The following is a 17,656-nucleotide window of genomic DNA, read 5'->3' on the forward strand; positions in this document are numbered from 1 at the left end:
TGGATGCAGGAGGGCTTGTGTGCCAGGGGCCAGCCCAGCCACCACACCGCCCTTTCAGGCACATTGCAAGGGAGCCGGCCACTGCTTGGGCTCGCTCTCCTAGAGGGTCGAGTCTGCAGGCCCGCGATGGTCAGCAGGTGGAGGAAGCCTGCAGTGAGTCACCTTCACGAGGGCACTCCCCACAGAGAGAAGGGAAAGTAAAACTGCAACCAGGATCCTCAGGGATTGCTATCAGTGGGGAGCCAGCCTGGGCTGCGTCCAGGGACCAGCTACGGGGCTTTCCAAAGGGAGCAAAAAACCCCGTGCCCAGGTGACGTTCACACGGGGCTTCCTGTAGGGGGTGAGACAGGTCTGAGAGATAAGGCGCCCTCTCCCCGGGATCAGGGCCACCCCGGCCCCTGCCGCCCCGTCTTGCCACCTCTCTCTGTCTCAGGCTCACGCGCCCAGCCCCAGAGTGCTGTGAGCGCCATCAGCGCTGTGAGCTGAGGGCCGTCCCGGCCTCCCAGCCCTGCCTGCGAGAGGTATCCCTCCTGCTGCTCATAGGTTCCGTAGGAAATTCCATCTGGAAGAAGACCAGAGGCAAAGGCTGTGGGCGGGGGAGGACCATTCCCGAGCCCGGTGGCGGGGGGGAAGGGAGCCAGGTACTGTTCAGCGGCTGCTGCCCAACCCCGTTCTTTGCGGGAGGGGCAGGTGGGGAGTCCCCTGATGAGCCTGGACGAGGGTCTCTGTGCTCCTCTGGGACAGCCAGCCTGTCCCTCTCAGATCTGTATAAAGGGTAAGGGTGTACAGCAGGTAACAATATGCGCATTTAGATCCAGGAAAGGGGAGGGGGGCAGAGGCTGCGTGTGGCTTGCCCCAGTCCACACAGCAGTCATGGTATTGCCAGGACTAGATCTGGATTCGCTCTTAGCCAGGGCACCCATCAACCTCAAGCTGAGCTTCATGGTCCCCATCCCCCTCTCAAAGTTCCCAACCAAGGGGCCCGTGTTGTGGCATCAGGGAGAAAGCCTCCTCCTTCGATGGCGGCATCCCATTTGGGAGCCCCCACTGCTCCACTTCCGATCCGTCTCCCTGTGAATGCACCTGAGAAAGCAGCAGAGGATGGCCCAGTTGTTGCTGGGATTGGAGGAATATAGGAACCCTCGGGCATTGCTGGGGAGAGTGTAGAGAGCCCCCAGGTTAGATAGGTCAGAGCAAGAGGAGCGGATCTTACAGACATGCCGCCTAAGAAGAAATATCAGCAGCGGAGTGAAATCCACAATGTGATAGCGTTCGCGCAAATTAAAGAGACAGGCACACAAACATATTGGTTAGAAAATACACACAACAAATGCACCACAACAGTGCCTGAAGCGGGGCTGGAGGGGAGAGCTGGGGTAATGGAATAAATATATCATAAAACAGGAGCAGGACTCGCATGGGAGACCCGGAGAAGCTCCTGGCTCCTGGCTTCCGATCAGCGCAGCTCCAGCCATTGCAGCCATCTGAGGAGCGAACCAGCAGATGGAAGACCTCTCTCTCTCTCTCTGCCTCTCCTCTCTCTCTCTGTAACTCTGCCTTTCAAATAAATAAATCTTTTTTTTTAAAAAGCGAATCATAAGAAGATCCTCTTCAGATCAGTTTCAGCTTACATAAAAGGGATCTGACCAGGTGCTAGAGAACACGACTACTTCCGTGAAATCAGGACTAAACTTCTACCTCTGAAGTCTTCACAGGTGAATGCGAAAGACATTCCTGACTGCTCCTATAAGCCAATCAGAAACCTTAGAACTCGACCTTTGGGAGTAACTGACTACGCAGGGACACAGCCCTTGGCAATGACCGAGACTGCTCCAACCCACAAAGCAAATTTGTTAGACAGGATAGACAGAGACTTACAGTCACTGGACAGGCAGGACCTGCACTACACCCCTCATGAGCAGGAAGCAGTTACAGAAGAGATGACTCGATGGCCATCAGCTCCCCTTAGGATTAAGGGCATGGAGTCTCTGGGGGGGGGGGGTGGGGAATGAATTAGGCAGGTGTACTCTAGTAGGCCAGACCTACGAGATGAGCCCCTGGAAAATCCAGATGCCGAATGGTTTACTGATGGCAGCAGCTACACAAAAAAAGAAAGCTATACAAAAAAAAAAAAAAAAAAAAAAAAGAAAGAAAGAAAGGCAGATAATAGAAGCCCAAGCACTACCACACAATACTTTAGCCCAAAAGGCAGAGCTTATTGCATTGACTAGGGCTTTACAACTGGGAAAAGGCCAGCGAGTTTATATATATATATATATAATATTTTATATAGATTATATAAATATAATATTTATATATAGATTGCAGATATGCTTTCCTTGTGTTACATGCACATGCAGCAATCTGGAAAGAGAAGGGCTTACTGACTGCAAAGAATTCCCTTGTTGAATATGGAAAAGAGATACTGGCTCTACTTCAGGCAGTACTGGAGCGTTAAGAGGTGGCCGTCAACCACTGCAAGGGACATCAGAAGGGAGATAATTATGTTAACCAGAGAAATGCACTAGCAGATAGAGCAGCTACACAGGAAAGTTTGGAAATGGCCCTTATATCTCAATCTGTGGAAGTGGTTAAGGAACCTCACTATACGGAACCTGAGAATGAATGGGCCCGACAGCGAGGCTATACTAAAAACGCAAATGGGTGGTGGATACTAAATCATAGAATTATGCTACCAATGGCCACTCAATGGAAAATTATTAAGGAGATACACAACTCTACCCACTTGGGAAGAGATGCCGTAACGCAACTGGTCTCCGAGCTTTTGGAGGAAAGGGACTAAATACGATCATAGAGGAAGTGACTCGCTCTTGGCCACTATGTTTACAGGATAACCCTCACCATGTAAGGCCACCTCCCCTGTTGATTACTGTGCAGAGGAGGGGAACATAAACAGGTGTAGACTGGCAGGTTGACTTTACCAATATGCTCCCAACAAGCAATTATAGGTACCTTCTAGGCTTTATTGTTACTTTTACAGGATGGATGGAGGCCTTTTCGACCCGAACGGAGAAAGCACACGAGGTGCTTAGAGCCTTGTTGAAAGACATCGTGCCACGCTATGGACTGCCACGGTCACTCCAGAGTGACAATGGACCTTCATTATATCTAAAATAACCCAGCAGAACCTAGCAGCTTCTGAGAATAATGATGACCATGCAGGAGACACTGAGGATGGCGGTGACTGAAAGAGATCCAGCTCGTGAAGTGAACTCATTAGATGAGATAGGCAGAGACTTCCAGACTGAGAACAGGCAGGGTCTGCGCCCCTAATCAGCAGGAAGCAGCTACAGAAGATGGAGACTCGACGCCCATCAACAATCCCTTAAGATTAAGGTCTGGAGTCTCTGAGGGGGGAATGAAGTGGGCAGGCATACAGGTTAAAATTGATCAGATTTGTGAACTGGAAGACCACGCCTTCGCCACGCCCCTGTGTGACCTCATGCCCTTACCTGGCCACACCGGGGTGCCCACCAGCCAATCAGGGTAATTAACCACTCCCTTTGGAAGTGGGTTAAAAGCCTGGGGCACAGTGTATCTGGGGTGGGCTCTTCTTCCCTGGCCTCTTGTCAGGAGGGGGCTTGCTGTAGCCCCACACCTCCAGGGCACATGGCCTTCGGGCAATGTGCTCTAGGCTTCCTGGCCTAGATGCTCTTCCACGTGGCTGGTTCCTGGTGCTTGGTATGAACCCCTATTCACCTCTCTCCCCTAAATAAAGCTCTCACTCTCCTATGCATCTTTCTCACTAAATAAAAGCTTAAAACATAACATGCTGCCTCGTTTATCTGTGCCGGTATTTAGAATTCTTCTCTAAATATTAGGCAAGAACCCTCTTGGGCTTATTAATATTGGGGATTTAGTAATAAGCCAGTGGTGAAATCGTAAGGCACCCCAAATTCCGGTAGCACCCCAGATAGCATTTCTAGGGAACTTTAAGGCCACATTTTAGTGTAAATTTTAGGGGGTCTTTTCCGATTTTAAGAGGACATGTTAAAAAAAAAAAAAAAACAGGAGCAGGACCTGTTTTTCAATCAACAGAAAAAGATTCGTTATTAATCTCTTATCAAAGGTAACCCTTAACCCTCAACCATAATTTCAATGTGGGTAAAATGAAGGCTTAGCAAAAGAAATGGTACTGGTTAATAGGTTACAGAAAACTTTGCATTTTGCAATTTAAATTGAGATGGTTATATATTTAATCCATTGATGATGACATCACTGTATAATTAACACACCCAATATAAAAATGACACAGGATCTACAAGAGTAGGCAAATAATTTCTTTCTTGCAGAAATGTATGCAAACTTTTTTAAAAAAAGATTCATTTATATGAAAGGCAGAATTACAGACAGGGAGAGACAGAGAGAGAGAGATCTTCCATCTGCTTGTTTACTCCCCACATGGCCACAACGGCCAGGGCTGGGCCAGGCTGACATCAGGAGCCAGGAGCTTCTTCTGGGTCACCCACATGGGTGCAGGGGCCCAAAGACCTGGGCATATCTGCTGCTCTCCCAGGTGCACAAGCAGGGAGCTCGGTCGGAGGTGGAGCAGCTGAGACACCAGCCGGTGCCCACATAGGATGCCAGCCTTGCAGGCAGCGACTTGACTTGGTATGTCACAATGTGGCCTCTCTGCAAAGTTTTACTTCTTCTTTTTTTAAAAAAATTAATTAATTCATTTGAAAGGCAGAGTTACAGAGAGGCAGAGGCAGAGAGAGAGAGAAACAAAGAGAGAGACAGAGACAGAGAGTCTTTCATCCACTGATTCACTTCCCAGATGACCGCAATGGCCGGAGCTGCGCCGATCCAAAGCCAGGAGCCAGAAGCTTCTTCCGGGTCTCCCACCTGGGTACAGGAGCTCAAGGACTTGGACCCTCCCCTACTGCTTTCCCAGGTCATAGAAGAGAGCTGGGTGGGCAGTAGAACAGTCGGGTCTCAAACTGGTGCCCACATGGGATACCGGCACTGCAGGCTGCAGCTTTACCCACTACACCGCAGTGTCGCCCCCCTCTATGCAAACTTCTGTAATATGTGACCCACACCGCAAAAAGCTCTTTCATGACACGGAAAAGGTTATACAAATGGCTTTTTTCATCGTTAATGTTTTTATTTGAATGGTCAATTATGGATTTTAACGGAGTAAAAATATCTGTAACACAAATTTACGATTTTTTAACAGATTTATTTATTTACTTGAAAGAGTGAGAGAGACCATTTGCTGGTTCACCCCCGAGATGGCCACAACAGCCAGGGGGGTCAAAACCAGGAGCCTTGAACTCCTGCATCTGGGTCTCCCATGTGGGTGGCAGGGAGCGCCTGGATCATCTTCTGCTGCCTTCCCATCAGATGGAGTGGCCAGGACTCAAACCAGCACTCAGATATGGGGGGGCTTTACCCATGGGACACGAGAGTGGGCGCTGAGTGGGCGCTGTTTCCCTAACTTTCTCATCACCCCAGCTGAAACCCCTGCACTCGTTAAGTAACAATCCCCTAGTCACCCCCACCCTGGCCCTTGGGGGCCACAGCTCTGCTTTCTTTCTGAATGTGCCCAAGTATAGATACCTGCTGTGAGTGGCATCACAGGACATCTGTCCTTCCATGTCTGCCTTTTTGCACTTAGCATAAGGTCTTCAAGGTGCACGCATGTCTGCCGCGCGTGTCATTCCTGAATGACGCCCTATTGAGTGTGTTCGTACCTCCCACGTTCTGTGTAGCCACTCATCTTCCGATAGGCATTTAGGGTGCTGTCACCTCCCAGCTACTGCAACTGAGGCTCGCGTGGCAGTGGCTTAGACCTCACGCACTAAGAACGGACTGGAACTCCGGAAGTCGCTTTCCTGTCCGAGGCTGATTGACTGCGGCGTCCACGAAAGTGTGCTGGGATGTGCCCAGCACGGAGCTGTACTCCGTGCGCGCGATCCCGTCTAGCTACTTCCCCTGCTCGCGAGAACAAGCAGTGTCGACCTGTTATGCACAGTGGCGCCCGCAGAGTCCCGGGGCCCACGTACCCCGATTCCTGACGGCCGAGCTCCCGAGGGGGTGCCCCTGCGCCTTCCTGGGCGCTGCGCCCTGTGCCGGGGCCTGGAGCAAGGGGAGCGGCTCCCCGTCTGCAGCCCTCTCTCGGCCTGGGCAGCCCGGGACTCGCAGGCCCGTAGACCCGTCTCGGGACCGCCCCCTGCCGGCGGGGCGCGGGGCGGCAGGCACCTCTGTCTCCACCTCCTTTCACACTCTTCCCGCCAGCCTGTGGGTCCCAGCTTGTGCAGAGGGGGACAGGGGAGGGAGGGGGCGGGGTGGGAGGGGATGAGGTCCTAGAGTGCCTGCAGCTTTGAGCTCCCTCTGACATTTGTTGAACTGATTTCAGGAAAGAAGTGGCGCACAGGAACTTTTTTTTTTAAAGGGAGGGGCCGCAGGAAGAAAAATGTAGAAATCAGTCTTAGGACATAAAAAAAATTGAGCTGAAGGCACGTCGCGTTCTTTCACAGTGACATATTTACACGGATGAATAAACAACCGAGATCTGTGTGATAAGAATGAAAAAGAGCAGCCAGGTGGGGCTTGCCTTGTGCAACCTGATTCCGATAAGAACATTTCCTAACCATTCAGTATTGTCGTTATCTGTGTATGAAGAGATAAGTAGACTGCGGGAACCAGCGAGATAATTCAGAAACGGATTCCAGTCCATGAGAGAAGTTCATGTACTAAAAAGGAAGCGTGGGGCTGGTGCAGTGGTGCAGTGGGTTAAGCCACCGCCCACAATGCCCACATCCCCATGGACACCAGTTGGAATCCTGGCTGTTCCACTTCCAATCCAGCTCCTCGTTGATGCACCTGGGAAAGCGATGGAAGATGGCCTGAGTGCTTGGGCCCCTGCCACCCATGTGGGAGACCCAGATGGAGTTCCTGGCTCCTGGCTTCACCTGGCCCAGTCCCTGCCTTTGTGGCCAGTTGGGGAGAGGCCCAGCAGACAGATCTCTGCCTCTCTCTGTTCCTCTGCCATTCAACTAAACAAATCTTTGAAATAAACGGGTGAATTGTATGGTGTGTGAATTATATGTCGATCAAATTATCAATATAGTTGTCATACCCAGGCAAAAGAACAGAAGCATAGTGATGTATGCAATAAGAAGAAACAGTCCAATATGCATGTTAACTGGAGACGGTGGAAAGAGGCAGAATAAATGTTTGAAGAAGAAATAATGGCTGAAATCTTCCAGAAAACATGGTTGATCCTCAATCTTCATGGACTCCACATTAGCAATTGTACCTACTCCCTGAAGTTTATTTGTAGCCCCAATATCAGTCCTTAAAGCAGTATCATGGTTATTTGTGGACATGCAGAGTGGCACAAAGTTTGAGTCGCCCGATGCACACGTTCCCAGCTGAGCCTGGACCAAGCATCACTCTCTGTGCTCACCTCCTGTAAACAAGCACCTTTCTGAGTTCTCTTTGGAGTCACATTGTTTGCATTTTCATTTTTACATGTCATTTGCATATTTGTTTTGATTTTATTGTTTGAAATGCACACAGCTCTTTGTCCAGCCTCGTTCAACTCCAATGTCCAGCCCTACAGAGAGCAAGCAGCGCTTTGAGTCCCCTGAAGTGCGCTGAAAGGGATGGGAACAGCTGCACTCTCCCCATGAGGGAGTTCCCGAGCTTCACAAACACAAAACTGGCCGCCTTCAGCAGCGAGAAGGACCCCAGGGTCCTTGACCATGCAGTGAAGACACTGGACTTCAACAGTCATAGGGATCTATGTTTGCAAGAATTTTTATATTTATTAATATATTTATTTATTTATTTATAGAGAGGCAGAGGCGGAAAGACAGACAGAGATGTCTTCCATCCACTGGTTCACTCCCCAGATGGCTGCAATGGCCAGAGCTGCATTGATCTGAAGTCAGGAGCTAGGATCTTCTTCCAGGTCTCCCCCATGGATGCAGGGGCCCAAGAACTTGGGCCATCTTCCACTGCTTTCCCAGGCCATAGCAGAGAGCTGGATCGGAAGTGGAGCAGCCGGGATTTGAACAGGCGCCCATATGGGATGCTGGCACTGCAGGAGGCAGCTTTACCCACTAACACCACAGCACTGGCCCAGAATTTTTTTTTCTTTTAAAGATTATTTATTTTAAAGGCAGAGTTACAGAGAATGAGGTAGAGGAAGGGGGAGTGAGAGAGAGATCAATCTTCCATCTGTTGGTTCACTCCCCAGATGGCCACACAGCCTGGTCTGAGCCAGTCTGAAGCCAGAAGCCAGGCGCTTCTTTCAGGTTTCCCATGTGGTTGCAGGGTCCAAGCACTTGGGCCATCTTCTGCTGCTTTCCCAGATGCATTAGCCGGGAGCTAGACTGGAGGTGGAGCAGCTGGGACTCAAACTGGCATCCATGTGGGATGCTGGCTCTGCGAGCAGCAGCTTAACCTGCTGCACCACGTTCTGTGTCAGGTGAGCAGACCTAATTTTGAGGATTACGTAAACAACTCCTCCAACCACTTTTGGGAGTGTTCTATATCAGGAGGGCAAAGCAAGCAGGGCCCTCAATCCTGCACTTTCTAGCCTCCAGAACTGTGAGAAATAAATTTCTACTCATCATGAACTAGCCTACCTGTGGTATTTTGTTACAGCAGCACTTGCACTGCATACAATTATTTCTTTTTTTTTTTTGACAGGCAGAGTTAGACAGTGAGAGAGAGAGACAGAGAGAAAGGTCTTCCTTCTGTTGGTTCACCTTTCAAATGGCCACTACGGCCGGTGTGCTGCACCGATCTGAAGCCAGGAGCCAGGTGCTTCTCCTGGTCTCCCATGTGGGTGCAGGGCCCAAGCACTTGGGCCATCCTCCACTGCCTTCCCAGGCCACAGCAGAGAGCTGGACTCGAAGAGGAGCAACCAGGACTAGAACCCGGGGTGCTGGCGCTGCAGGCGGAGGATTAGCCTAGTGAGCTGCGGCGCTGGCCTGCATGTAATTACTTCTAAGAACTTTATATTAAATGTCTGTAAACAGAAACACAAGGCCATGTATTAATGAAAATGGATTTGACCAGAGGCTCATGGGAACCTAACCGTGTTACACTGAGTGCAATTAATACATTCATTCCGCACATGCAGAGGTTTTACAGAGCACAGTTACCATGAAGAATGAGAACTATTAATTCACTGATGCAAGAAGCTCAACAAAGCCCAAGAAATAAGCACAAGGAAAATTGCTCATAGGTCCATCATAATCAGAACGATGAAAGCCACAGATAGACCTTGAAAGCAGCAGGGGGAGAATGAGTTTTACTCAGAAGGGAATAATATAAGGGAACAACCCACCTTGCATCACATACCATGGAGGCCAGAGATTGGGACTGCACAGTCAGAGACACAGGGAAAACCTACCCACCAAGGATTCGCAGGCCGAGGCTGGGCCTTCCTGCCCAGGGCTGAGCAGCTCACGGCGAGCACGAGTGGTTCTGTTTGTGACTCTGGGACAAGCAGCAGGTGCACAGATGCTGCGAATCCTCCGGGTGTTGAGATGGATCAGTCTCCTGCTGCCAGGAAGGGGAACGATTCCCCCACTGAGCTTCCTCAGCCCCGTGCTGGCCCCCAGAGGGCTCACACACTAGGACAGTGGTCAGGCCAGGGGAGCGACCTGGCTGCCACATCCCTGGCCTTGCCGTTGAATTCAGTCTGTAACGCCTGGTTTCCTCCTCCTTTGGGAGCTGTCATTTTTCTCTGGGTCCCATAATCCTGCCTTCCTTAGTCGTGCTGATGAGGTAGTGTTAAAACTTCAACTGTGGGAGCTAGCGCTGTGGCGTGGTAGGTTAATGCCATGGCTTGAAGTGCCAGCATCCCATATGGGTGCCGGTTCTAGTGCTGGCTACTCCACTTCTGATCCAGCTCTCTGCTGTGGCCTGGGAAAGCAGTAGAAGACGGCCCAAGTGCCTGGGCCCCTGCACCCATGTGGGAGACCCAGAAGAAGCTCCTGGCTCCTGGCTTTGGATCAGCGCAACTCTGGCCATTGTGGCCAATTGGGGAGCGAACCAGCGGATGGAAGACCCCCCTCTCTCTCTCTGCCTCTCCTCTGTGTAACTCTGACTTTCAAATAAATAAATAAATCTTAAAAAAAAAATTTCAATTGTGAACATGATTTATGTCATCTCAGGGGGAGGGGGTCCTCAAATTTTTCTTTTAGTAACGGAATCCAACTTCTCAGCAGAACACATTCCCAAAGACTGCATTATTCAGATATGGCCATATGACTGCTCTAGTTCATGTTCATCCCCAAGAAGTCAACTCAGTAGGGAAGCAGCAGTTCCCTTCTTCCCCTCAAGTGCCCCATCCCGCTGCTTGGAATACGGGTGGTGGATGGATCCCAGCAATCACGCTGAAACACAAGGATAAGGATGGCAGACAGGCGAGCTGGAAGGCTCCTTGGTCTCTGATGATTTCACAGAACTGCCACCTCGCCCTGGACTACCTCCCAGTGTACAAGTATTTTATCTGCAATAGCTTATCTTGCATACCCACCATCTTAGACTGGGTAGCTGAAACAAAGTGCCTTCGACTGGGTAATTTACACAGAGCTACTGCTGATGGTTGTACAGGCTGGGAGGTCCCAAACCAAGACAGCGGACTTGGCGTCTGGCGAGGGCTCATCCCACCTAGGTGGTGCTTCCCCACCGCGTCCTCACGTGGCAGAAAGGTAAAAAGGACGAACAAGCTCCCTTGGTCCTCTTGTAAGGCCACTGATCCCAGCCAGGAGGACACCACCGTCATAACCTAATCACCCCAGGTTTCACCGCAGTGGGGACTAAACTTCAGCATACAACTTGTAGAGGGACACAGACATGAAGCCCATAGCACCCACCTGAGTTTTCTATCACATGCAACCAAGAAAACTTGAATGGACGGTCAACAATAAGGAGGGGGGAGAAGCTTGGGAGATGCGGGCCAAAGAGGGGCGGTATTCATTAAAGAAACTGGCTCCTACTTTCCACAGCTCCGTCCTAGCCCATCTGCTCCTACAGATGTGTGATGGACCGAGAGGAGGGATGGGCGTGGCTAGTTCTCCCACGAGCCGAAGGAAAACAAGAGAAGCAGCATGCGGAGAGAATGCAGGAGCTCCAGCCCCCGCAGCATGGCAGTGGATTCTCACCCTACGGCACACTGCTGTTTTTGCTAACCCATGTTCACACGTCCCTAACCCTCTCACCAGGACAGAGTGGGTAACATTTGGACACAATTAGGAAAGCACATTCCTGGAAGAGGGGGTGGTCTTTGGTTTCATGTGGTTTTTGGTTTGGACAAAGTTCTTATCAGGAGTAACGGCCAATGACATGCTTCACAGCTTCTGGCCCGTTACCCAAGGTCGCCCCTTGGATCGGGACTCACGACAGATGCTCCGCAGAGACACAGGGCCTGCCAAAGAGGGGATGACCCGGATCAGCAGAGACAACACTGTCTGAAATGGCAAACTGAGTTTGCTCCCCCAATTCCTCGAGATGATGAAAAGAAACTGTACCTTTGGTGGGTGTGCCAAATTCTGTGGAGCTGGATGGATCTCGGTGGGCACTGTGTTCAGTCACTGCCTGTGATTTGAGCAGCCTACTGCACAGTGGGCACGAAAAAAAAACTCTGGGGGCAGATTACATAGTTCCGAGCCAAGCTCTTCACCTCTGTACACCTCACCTTCCAACAGGGGTGCGGTAAGGGTACACTCTTCGTGGAGCCCTGGCAAGGCGGATGCAGTCCACAGAAGGGACTTGGATGTTTCATACACGCTAGCAGCTCTTCCTGCCCACCCACCTCCAGCAGGACTCACAGGTATTTACAGGCCCACCTTGAAATACCAAGCTCCAGCCAGTGGGTTCTCTAGGCAGGCAAATCATCTGAGCCCTCAAGCGTGTCCTGGGTCTGACACCAACAGCTAGGAGACACCTGAATATTTCGTCAATGGGGCCAGCACTGTGGCACAGCGGGCAGAGCCAATGCCTGCAGTACTGGCATCCCATATGGATGCCAGTCCAAGCCCCACCTGTCCTCTTCTGATCCAGCTCTCTGCTGTGGCCTGGGAAAGCAGCAGACGATGGCCCTAGTGTTTGGGCCCCTGCACCTGCGTGGGAGACCTGGAAGAACCTCCTGACTTCAGATCGGCTCAGCTCCGACCGTTATGGCCATTTCGGGAGGGAACCAGTGGATGGAAGACCTCTCTCTCACACTCTCACTCTGTAACTCCGGCTTTCAAATAAATAAATAAAAAATATTTTGTCAGACATATTTCTCAGAATGACTGTATTTTTAAGCATTTTATATACATCTGTAAGTGTACATATGATGAATTTTCTGTACATGGATTAAGTAGCTATTTAGGGCTAACATCAAGGACCTACTGGAAAATCTTTTCAACTCAAATGTGGGAAATAAGACAAATCAACACAGGAAACAAAACCATGCAGACGCAGAAGGGTACAGTCTTCCCTCCCTTTAGGTGGTCACCCCAGCGCAGGGCACTTCCATCCGTCACGGACGGAGCTGCAGGTAATGGGGCCCGGCCCGTGTGCGTGCTGCTGCTGGCTGCGGCCTGGCTGCCAGCCCTGGCACCATCCTCCTCCCATGAAGACGCCCTGGCCACGGGAAAAGCGATGGGCCTCTTGCTGCCGACTCCTCCACAGTGGACTCACTCTCCTTGCCTCACAAGAACGTCAGAAAGATCTTCTGTTCCTTCCAGCTTGAGATTCTGGGGCACGATCAAAAACACACGTGGACTTTGGTATATTGAGAACAGAAGATCATGAAACAATTCTCAACCGGGTGGTAAGGCAGTGACTACGTCTGCCCTCACCCCGACCCGAGCATTCAACCCAATCCCAGGCAGCTGCTTCCCTCAGGACTACAAGGCGGACCTCAAAGGTTTTCTGCAGCTCAGGGTCGGGGAGCTGCTTGGGTTCAGCATCGAGCATACAGTGCAGGAGCACAGGGACACCGAGGCAGAGGGCCCTCACCTGGCAATGGACTCCCAGCCCCCTTGCTGCTTAGCTGAGGGGAAACTATTACTTGAGCAGGGGCCAGGGAGAGCAACAGACCTGAGAAGGAAAGCCCAAAAAAAGGCCCCCTCGGGTCTCAAGTGTCTCAGAACATCTCTCTTGGGCAATGTAATTTCTGAGTTATCAAAGACCCACGCAGATGATCACAATGTCACGGCCCTGTTGCAAGTACAATCTTCTGCCCAAAGCCAGACTCAAACATCAGTGCTCAGCCTAACAGGCCTTGAACTGCGGCCACTACCCCACCCTTCAAATGCTGGGAGCGCTGGCCCCACATGAAGAGGCCTGATCGTGGCAAAGTGAATAGAGCCACACTGTCACCGCAGCCAGAGCAGGCAGACTTACAGAAGCCACAGAGCCAGCAGCAAGCAACCAGGCAAGGCCAGAGGACTGCTCCCTCACCAGGGAAAGCTGGGTTTCTGTGGACACACACAGTCCAGGGCAGGGCTCTGATCCTCAGGCTGGGGCGAATGAGGCCTCCGAGCTGCGGAAGCTCCCTCTGCTTAGGAGCCTGCTGTCGGTGTGGGAACATCTCCAGTGTGGACATGAAGATGGAGTGAGAACTGAGGTTCCAGACTATCCCCGGCAGCTGAGTGGTGCCACATGACACTCGCTCAGGCCCCTGCACCCAAGTGGGAGACCTGGAAGAAGCTCCCGACTCTGGCCTGGCCCAACTCTGGTGGTTGCAGTCATCTGGGGAGTGAACTAGCAGATGGAAGGTTTGTTGATCTTTTTCTTCCTCTCTCTCTCTCTCTGTCCCCTTGTTTCTCTCTGTAACTTTCAAATTATTAAGTAAATCTTAATAATAATAACAAAAGCCAGAAGTCCCATGTTGGCATGCAGGAAATCCTGGGTGCTACCACCAGCTCCCTGCCAACATGTAACCCAACCACACCTCAAAGGCCAGCAGATCCACCCTGCAGGGCCTGATGGGCAGCAGCCACCAGCGGTGGTGTGCGGGGCAGCTGCAGCCTGCGTAGGCGCAGTGCTCATCGCACTGCTGCGGCCTAGCCCAGCTCTGCGCTGTGGACCCTAAAGGACACCAGATGTTCAGCAGAACTCAAGCACAGGTTGACTGCTGGCTGCCCTCACTGCAGTGCGCCTGGACAGCGCCCCCAGGCTCCTGGGAAGACGGCTCCCCGAGCCGCTCAGCTATCTGCCTCTCTCCTTCCTGTGACACACGGTTCGAGTCCGAGACTTTCTCCACTGTCCTCGGCAGCCCCAGCGTCCTGGCTGCTGCCGTCCTGTTTCACTGCTCACTCTTCCTGTAGCAGCTTTCCCTCCCCCTTCCCCCTCTTTTCTCCGCCAGGACCCCCACATACCTTGACTCTGAAACCCAATGAAGTAAAACATACTTTATGTTCTCAGGTCGGGGAACGGACTGATCATAACTTCACTGTCCAGAACTTTCCCCTTTGGGTCCTCTTCACTAGTTTCACTGCTAATTAAACCTCGTGGCCTTTTCCGAAGTTACTTCTAGGTGCCTGGTGAATCCCTTGGGTCGCAGATACTACACGGGTCACTGTATTTAAGATATCCCACAGGAGCCGGCCCTGTGGCGCTGTGGCTAAGCGTCCACCTGTGGTGCCAGCATTCCATATGAGTTCAAGTCCCAGCTGTTCCTCTTCTAATCCAGCTCCCTGCTAACAGCCTGGGAAACCAGGGGAAGATGGTCCAAATACTTGGGCTCCTGCACCCACGTGTGAGACCCGAAGAAGCTCCTGGCTTCAGATCAGCCCAGCTCTGGCTGTTGTGGCCATTTGGGGAGTGAACCAGTGGATGGAAGACCTACCTGTTTCTCCCTCTCTCTCTGTTTCTCTCTCTTTCTGTCTGTAACTCTGCCTCTCAAATAAGTAAATCTTAAAAAAAAAAAAAAAAAAAAATCCCACAGTAGCCCATAAAAGAAAGACTTAATAAAAAGCTCGAATGACTCGACACAGAGAATATTCCGATTCTTACGCTGGCGAGAATTACCTACCTTTTCATTGGCTAAATGCAGGAGGCAGGCAAAGGCCAGGGGAATGGAGAGGTTCTGAGCCATGAGTGGGGGCAGGCTGCAAACAAAGGCGCGAGTATTTAGCTGCAGCTCTGAAAACAAAGGCTCTTTCATCAAGTCTGAATGATACACACACAACGACTCACGAGAAACAAGAAATATTTCAGATGCATTTTTGTCAGTTTCTAGTTCCGTATTTGGGAATAAATTATCTCCTTTTTCATTCCTGCCATTGGCACAGAAAAGTGCCTTTTACACATTGGCCTTTATTAACTTAATTATCAATGCAGAGAGGAGACAGGAAAGCTATTACACTGTGCAGACAGGCAGTGCACAGAGGGCCTGTCCCACTAACCCGCGGCTGAGCACTCGCGGCCAGGGCTCCCAGCCAGGGCTCTGAGCGCTGCCCCGGCGCCGGGCGGCACGCACCTCCTCTGCAGGTTCTGGGTGAGCCCGCTGAGCAGCTTCTCGCCGGCCACCTCCGCCGGGGCCTCTTCCTTCCCAGGTTCGTTGTGGTTGGCCTAATGGAAGAAGCACACGTGCAAGTCAAGCATTTAGGGGTAGTTCACTTTGGAGAGGGCAACCGAAACCTGTACAGTTGTATGCCCAAAAAAGCACAGTCCACCTCTGCACGGAACGAAAACAATTTCCGAGTTAAATCTGAAGAAAAAGTATCTGGAAGGGGAACCAGAGCCTCAGCCCTGGCCTGACACCGACAGTCACTGAGCTACAGTAAGCCAAGTGGCGATGGCGAGTGTGGTTCCGCAAAGGCCTAAACTGCATCGAAGCTTCTAGATCCTCCAAAAAAAACAAAAATAAATAACAAAAGCTAAGGTGATTTAAAGCCTCCACTGGACAACTGGACTACACAGCTAAGGGCAGCACAAAACAATTTGAGCTTTGCAGTAAGAACAAAGGAAGAACAAGTGGCCTGCTGTCTCCCTGCTGCCAGGCAAGCAGCTATGGCAACTTTGCACAACTGGGATTTGCATTAACATGAGATAGGTGCATGTGTGGGGCATGGGAGGGACAGGACTGAGTGAGTACCAGTGTAGTAAAATGTAGTAAAATGTTGGTTAGTTTTTAGAAGTGGGGGTTCACTATATTAGTCTGCTATTTTTTCTACTTTTGCATGTTTCTTTTTTTTAAAAAATTATTATTTGAAAGTCAGAGTTACAGAGAAAGAGGGAGAGACACAGAGATCTTTCTTTTTTTTGACAGGCAGAGTGGACAGTGAGAGAGAGAGAGAGAGAGAGAGGTCTTCCTTTGTCGTTGGTTCACCCTCCAATGGCCACCGCGGCTGACGCACTGCGACCGGCGCACTGCGCTGATCCGAAGGCAGGAGCCAGGTGCTTCTCCTGGTCTCCCATGGGGTGCAGGGCCCAAGCACTTGGGCCATCCTCCACTGCACTCCCAGGCCACAGCAGAGAGCTGGCCTGGAAGAGGGGCAACCGGGACAGAATCCAGCACCCCGACTGGGACTAGAACCCCGTGTGCCAGCACCACAAGGCAGAGGATTAGCCTAGTGAGCCACAGTGCCGGCCACAGAGATCTTTCATCTGTTCATTCTCTCCCCAGATGGCTGTAACAACCAACACTAGGCCAGACTGCAGCCAGAAGCCAGGAGCCAGGAGGACCTTCTTCCAGGTCTCCCCTGTGGGTTGCAGGGGTCCAAAGACTTGGGCCACCCTCCACTGCTTTCCCAGGCCAATAGCAGGGAGCTGGACGGGAAGTGGAGCAGGCAGGACTTTAACCAGAGACCACATGGATGCCAGCGTTGCAGGCGGTCGCTTTACCTGCTACACCACATGTTTATTTTCTAACAGAAAAGTTTAAAAAAAAGAATAAACTTATAATGAGGCAGAATTCCAGGCGGAGAGGGTATCAGCAGTCAATTAAAAGTTAAGCTGGGATGGCCGGCGCCGCGGCTCACTAGGCTAATCCTCCGCCTTGCGGCGCCTGCACACCGAGTTCTAGTCCTGGTCGGGGCGCCGGATTCTGTCCCGGTTGCCCCTCTTCCAGGCCAGCTCTCTGCTGTGGCCAGGGAGTGCAGTGGAGGATGGCCCAAGTGCTTGGGCCCTGCACCCCATGGGAGACCAGGAGAAGCACCTGGCTCCTGCCTTCGGATCAGCGCAGTGTGCCGGTCACAGTGCGCCAGCCGCGGCAGCCACTGGAGGGTGAACCAACAGTAAAGGAAGACCTTTCTCTCTGTCTCTCTCTCACTGTCCACTCTGCCTGTCAAAAAAAATAAATAAAATAAAAAAAAGTTAAGCTGGGGCAGGCATGTGGCAAAGCAGTTAAGAAGCTGCTTGAGGGGCTGGCGTTGTGGTGCAGCGCGGTTAAGACACCGTGTGCAATGCCGGCACCCATATGAATGCCAGCTAGAGTCCTGGCTGCATAACTTCCAATCCAGCTCCCTGCTATGTGCCTGGGAAAGCAGCAGAGGATGGCCCAAGTCTTGGATCCCTGTTACCCACTGGGGAGACCTGGATGAAGCTCCTGGCTTTGCCCTGGCCCAACCCCAGCTGTTGCAGCCAACTGGGGAATGAACCAGCAGATGGAAGATCTCTGTCTCTCTTTCTATAACTCTACCTTTCAAAGAAATCTTTAAAAATAAAA

General features: G+C 51.4%; 1 protein-coding gene across 1 annotated transcript in view; it reads right to left on the minus strand.

Moving 5' to 3' along the window:
• Positions 1 to 12,274: 12,274 nt before the first annotated feature.
• The window catches only part of NCAPH (non-SMC condensin I complex subunit H), a 29,540-nt gene continuing 24,158 nt past the window's right edge, over positions 12,275 to 17,656 (minus strand). The window contains exons 16-18 of the mRNA XM_008253794.5: positions 15,467 to 15,558; positions 15,020 to 15,095; positions 12,275 to 12,734 (exon numbers count right to left, since the gene is read on the minus strand). Of these exons, the coding sequence (XP_008252016.1) occupies positions 12,675 to 12,734; positions 15,020 to 15,095; positions 15,467 to 15,558 (228 nt within the window). The 3' untranslated portion in view covers positions 12,275 to 12,674. The remainder of the gene's footprint in view (positions 12,735 to 15,019; positions 15,096 to 15,466; positions 15,559 to 17,656) is intronic.

The sequence above is a fragment of the Oryctolagus cuniculus genome, chromosome 2 (genome assembly GCF_051225735.1).
Source record: "Oryctolagus cuniculus isolate XC-2025 breed Fujian yellow rabbit chromosome 2, ASM5122573v1, whole genome shotgun sequence".
NCBI lineage: Eukaryota > Metazoa > Chordata > Mammalia > Lagomorpha > Leporidae > Oryctolagus > Oryctolagus cuniculus.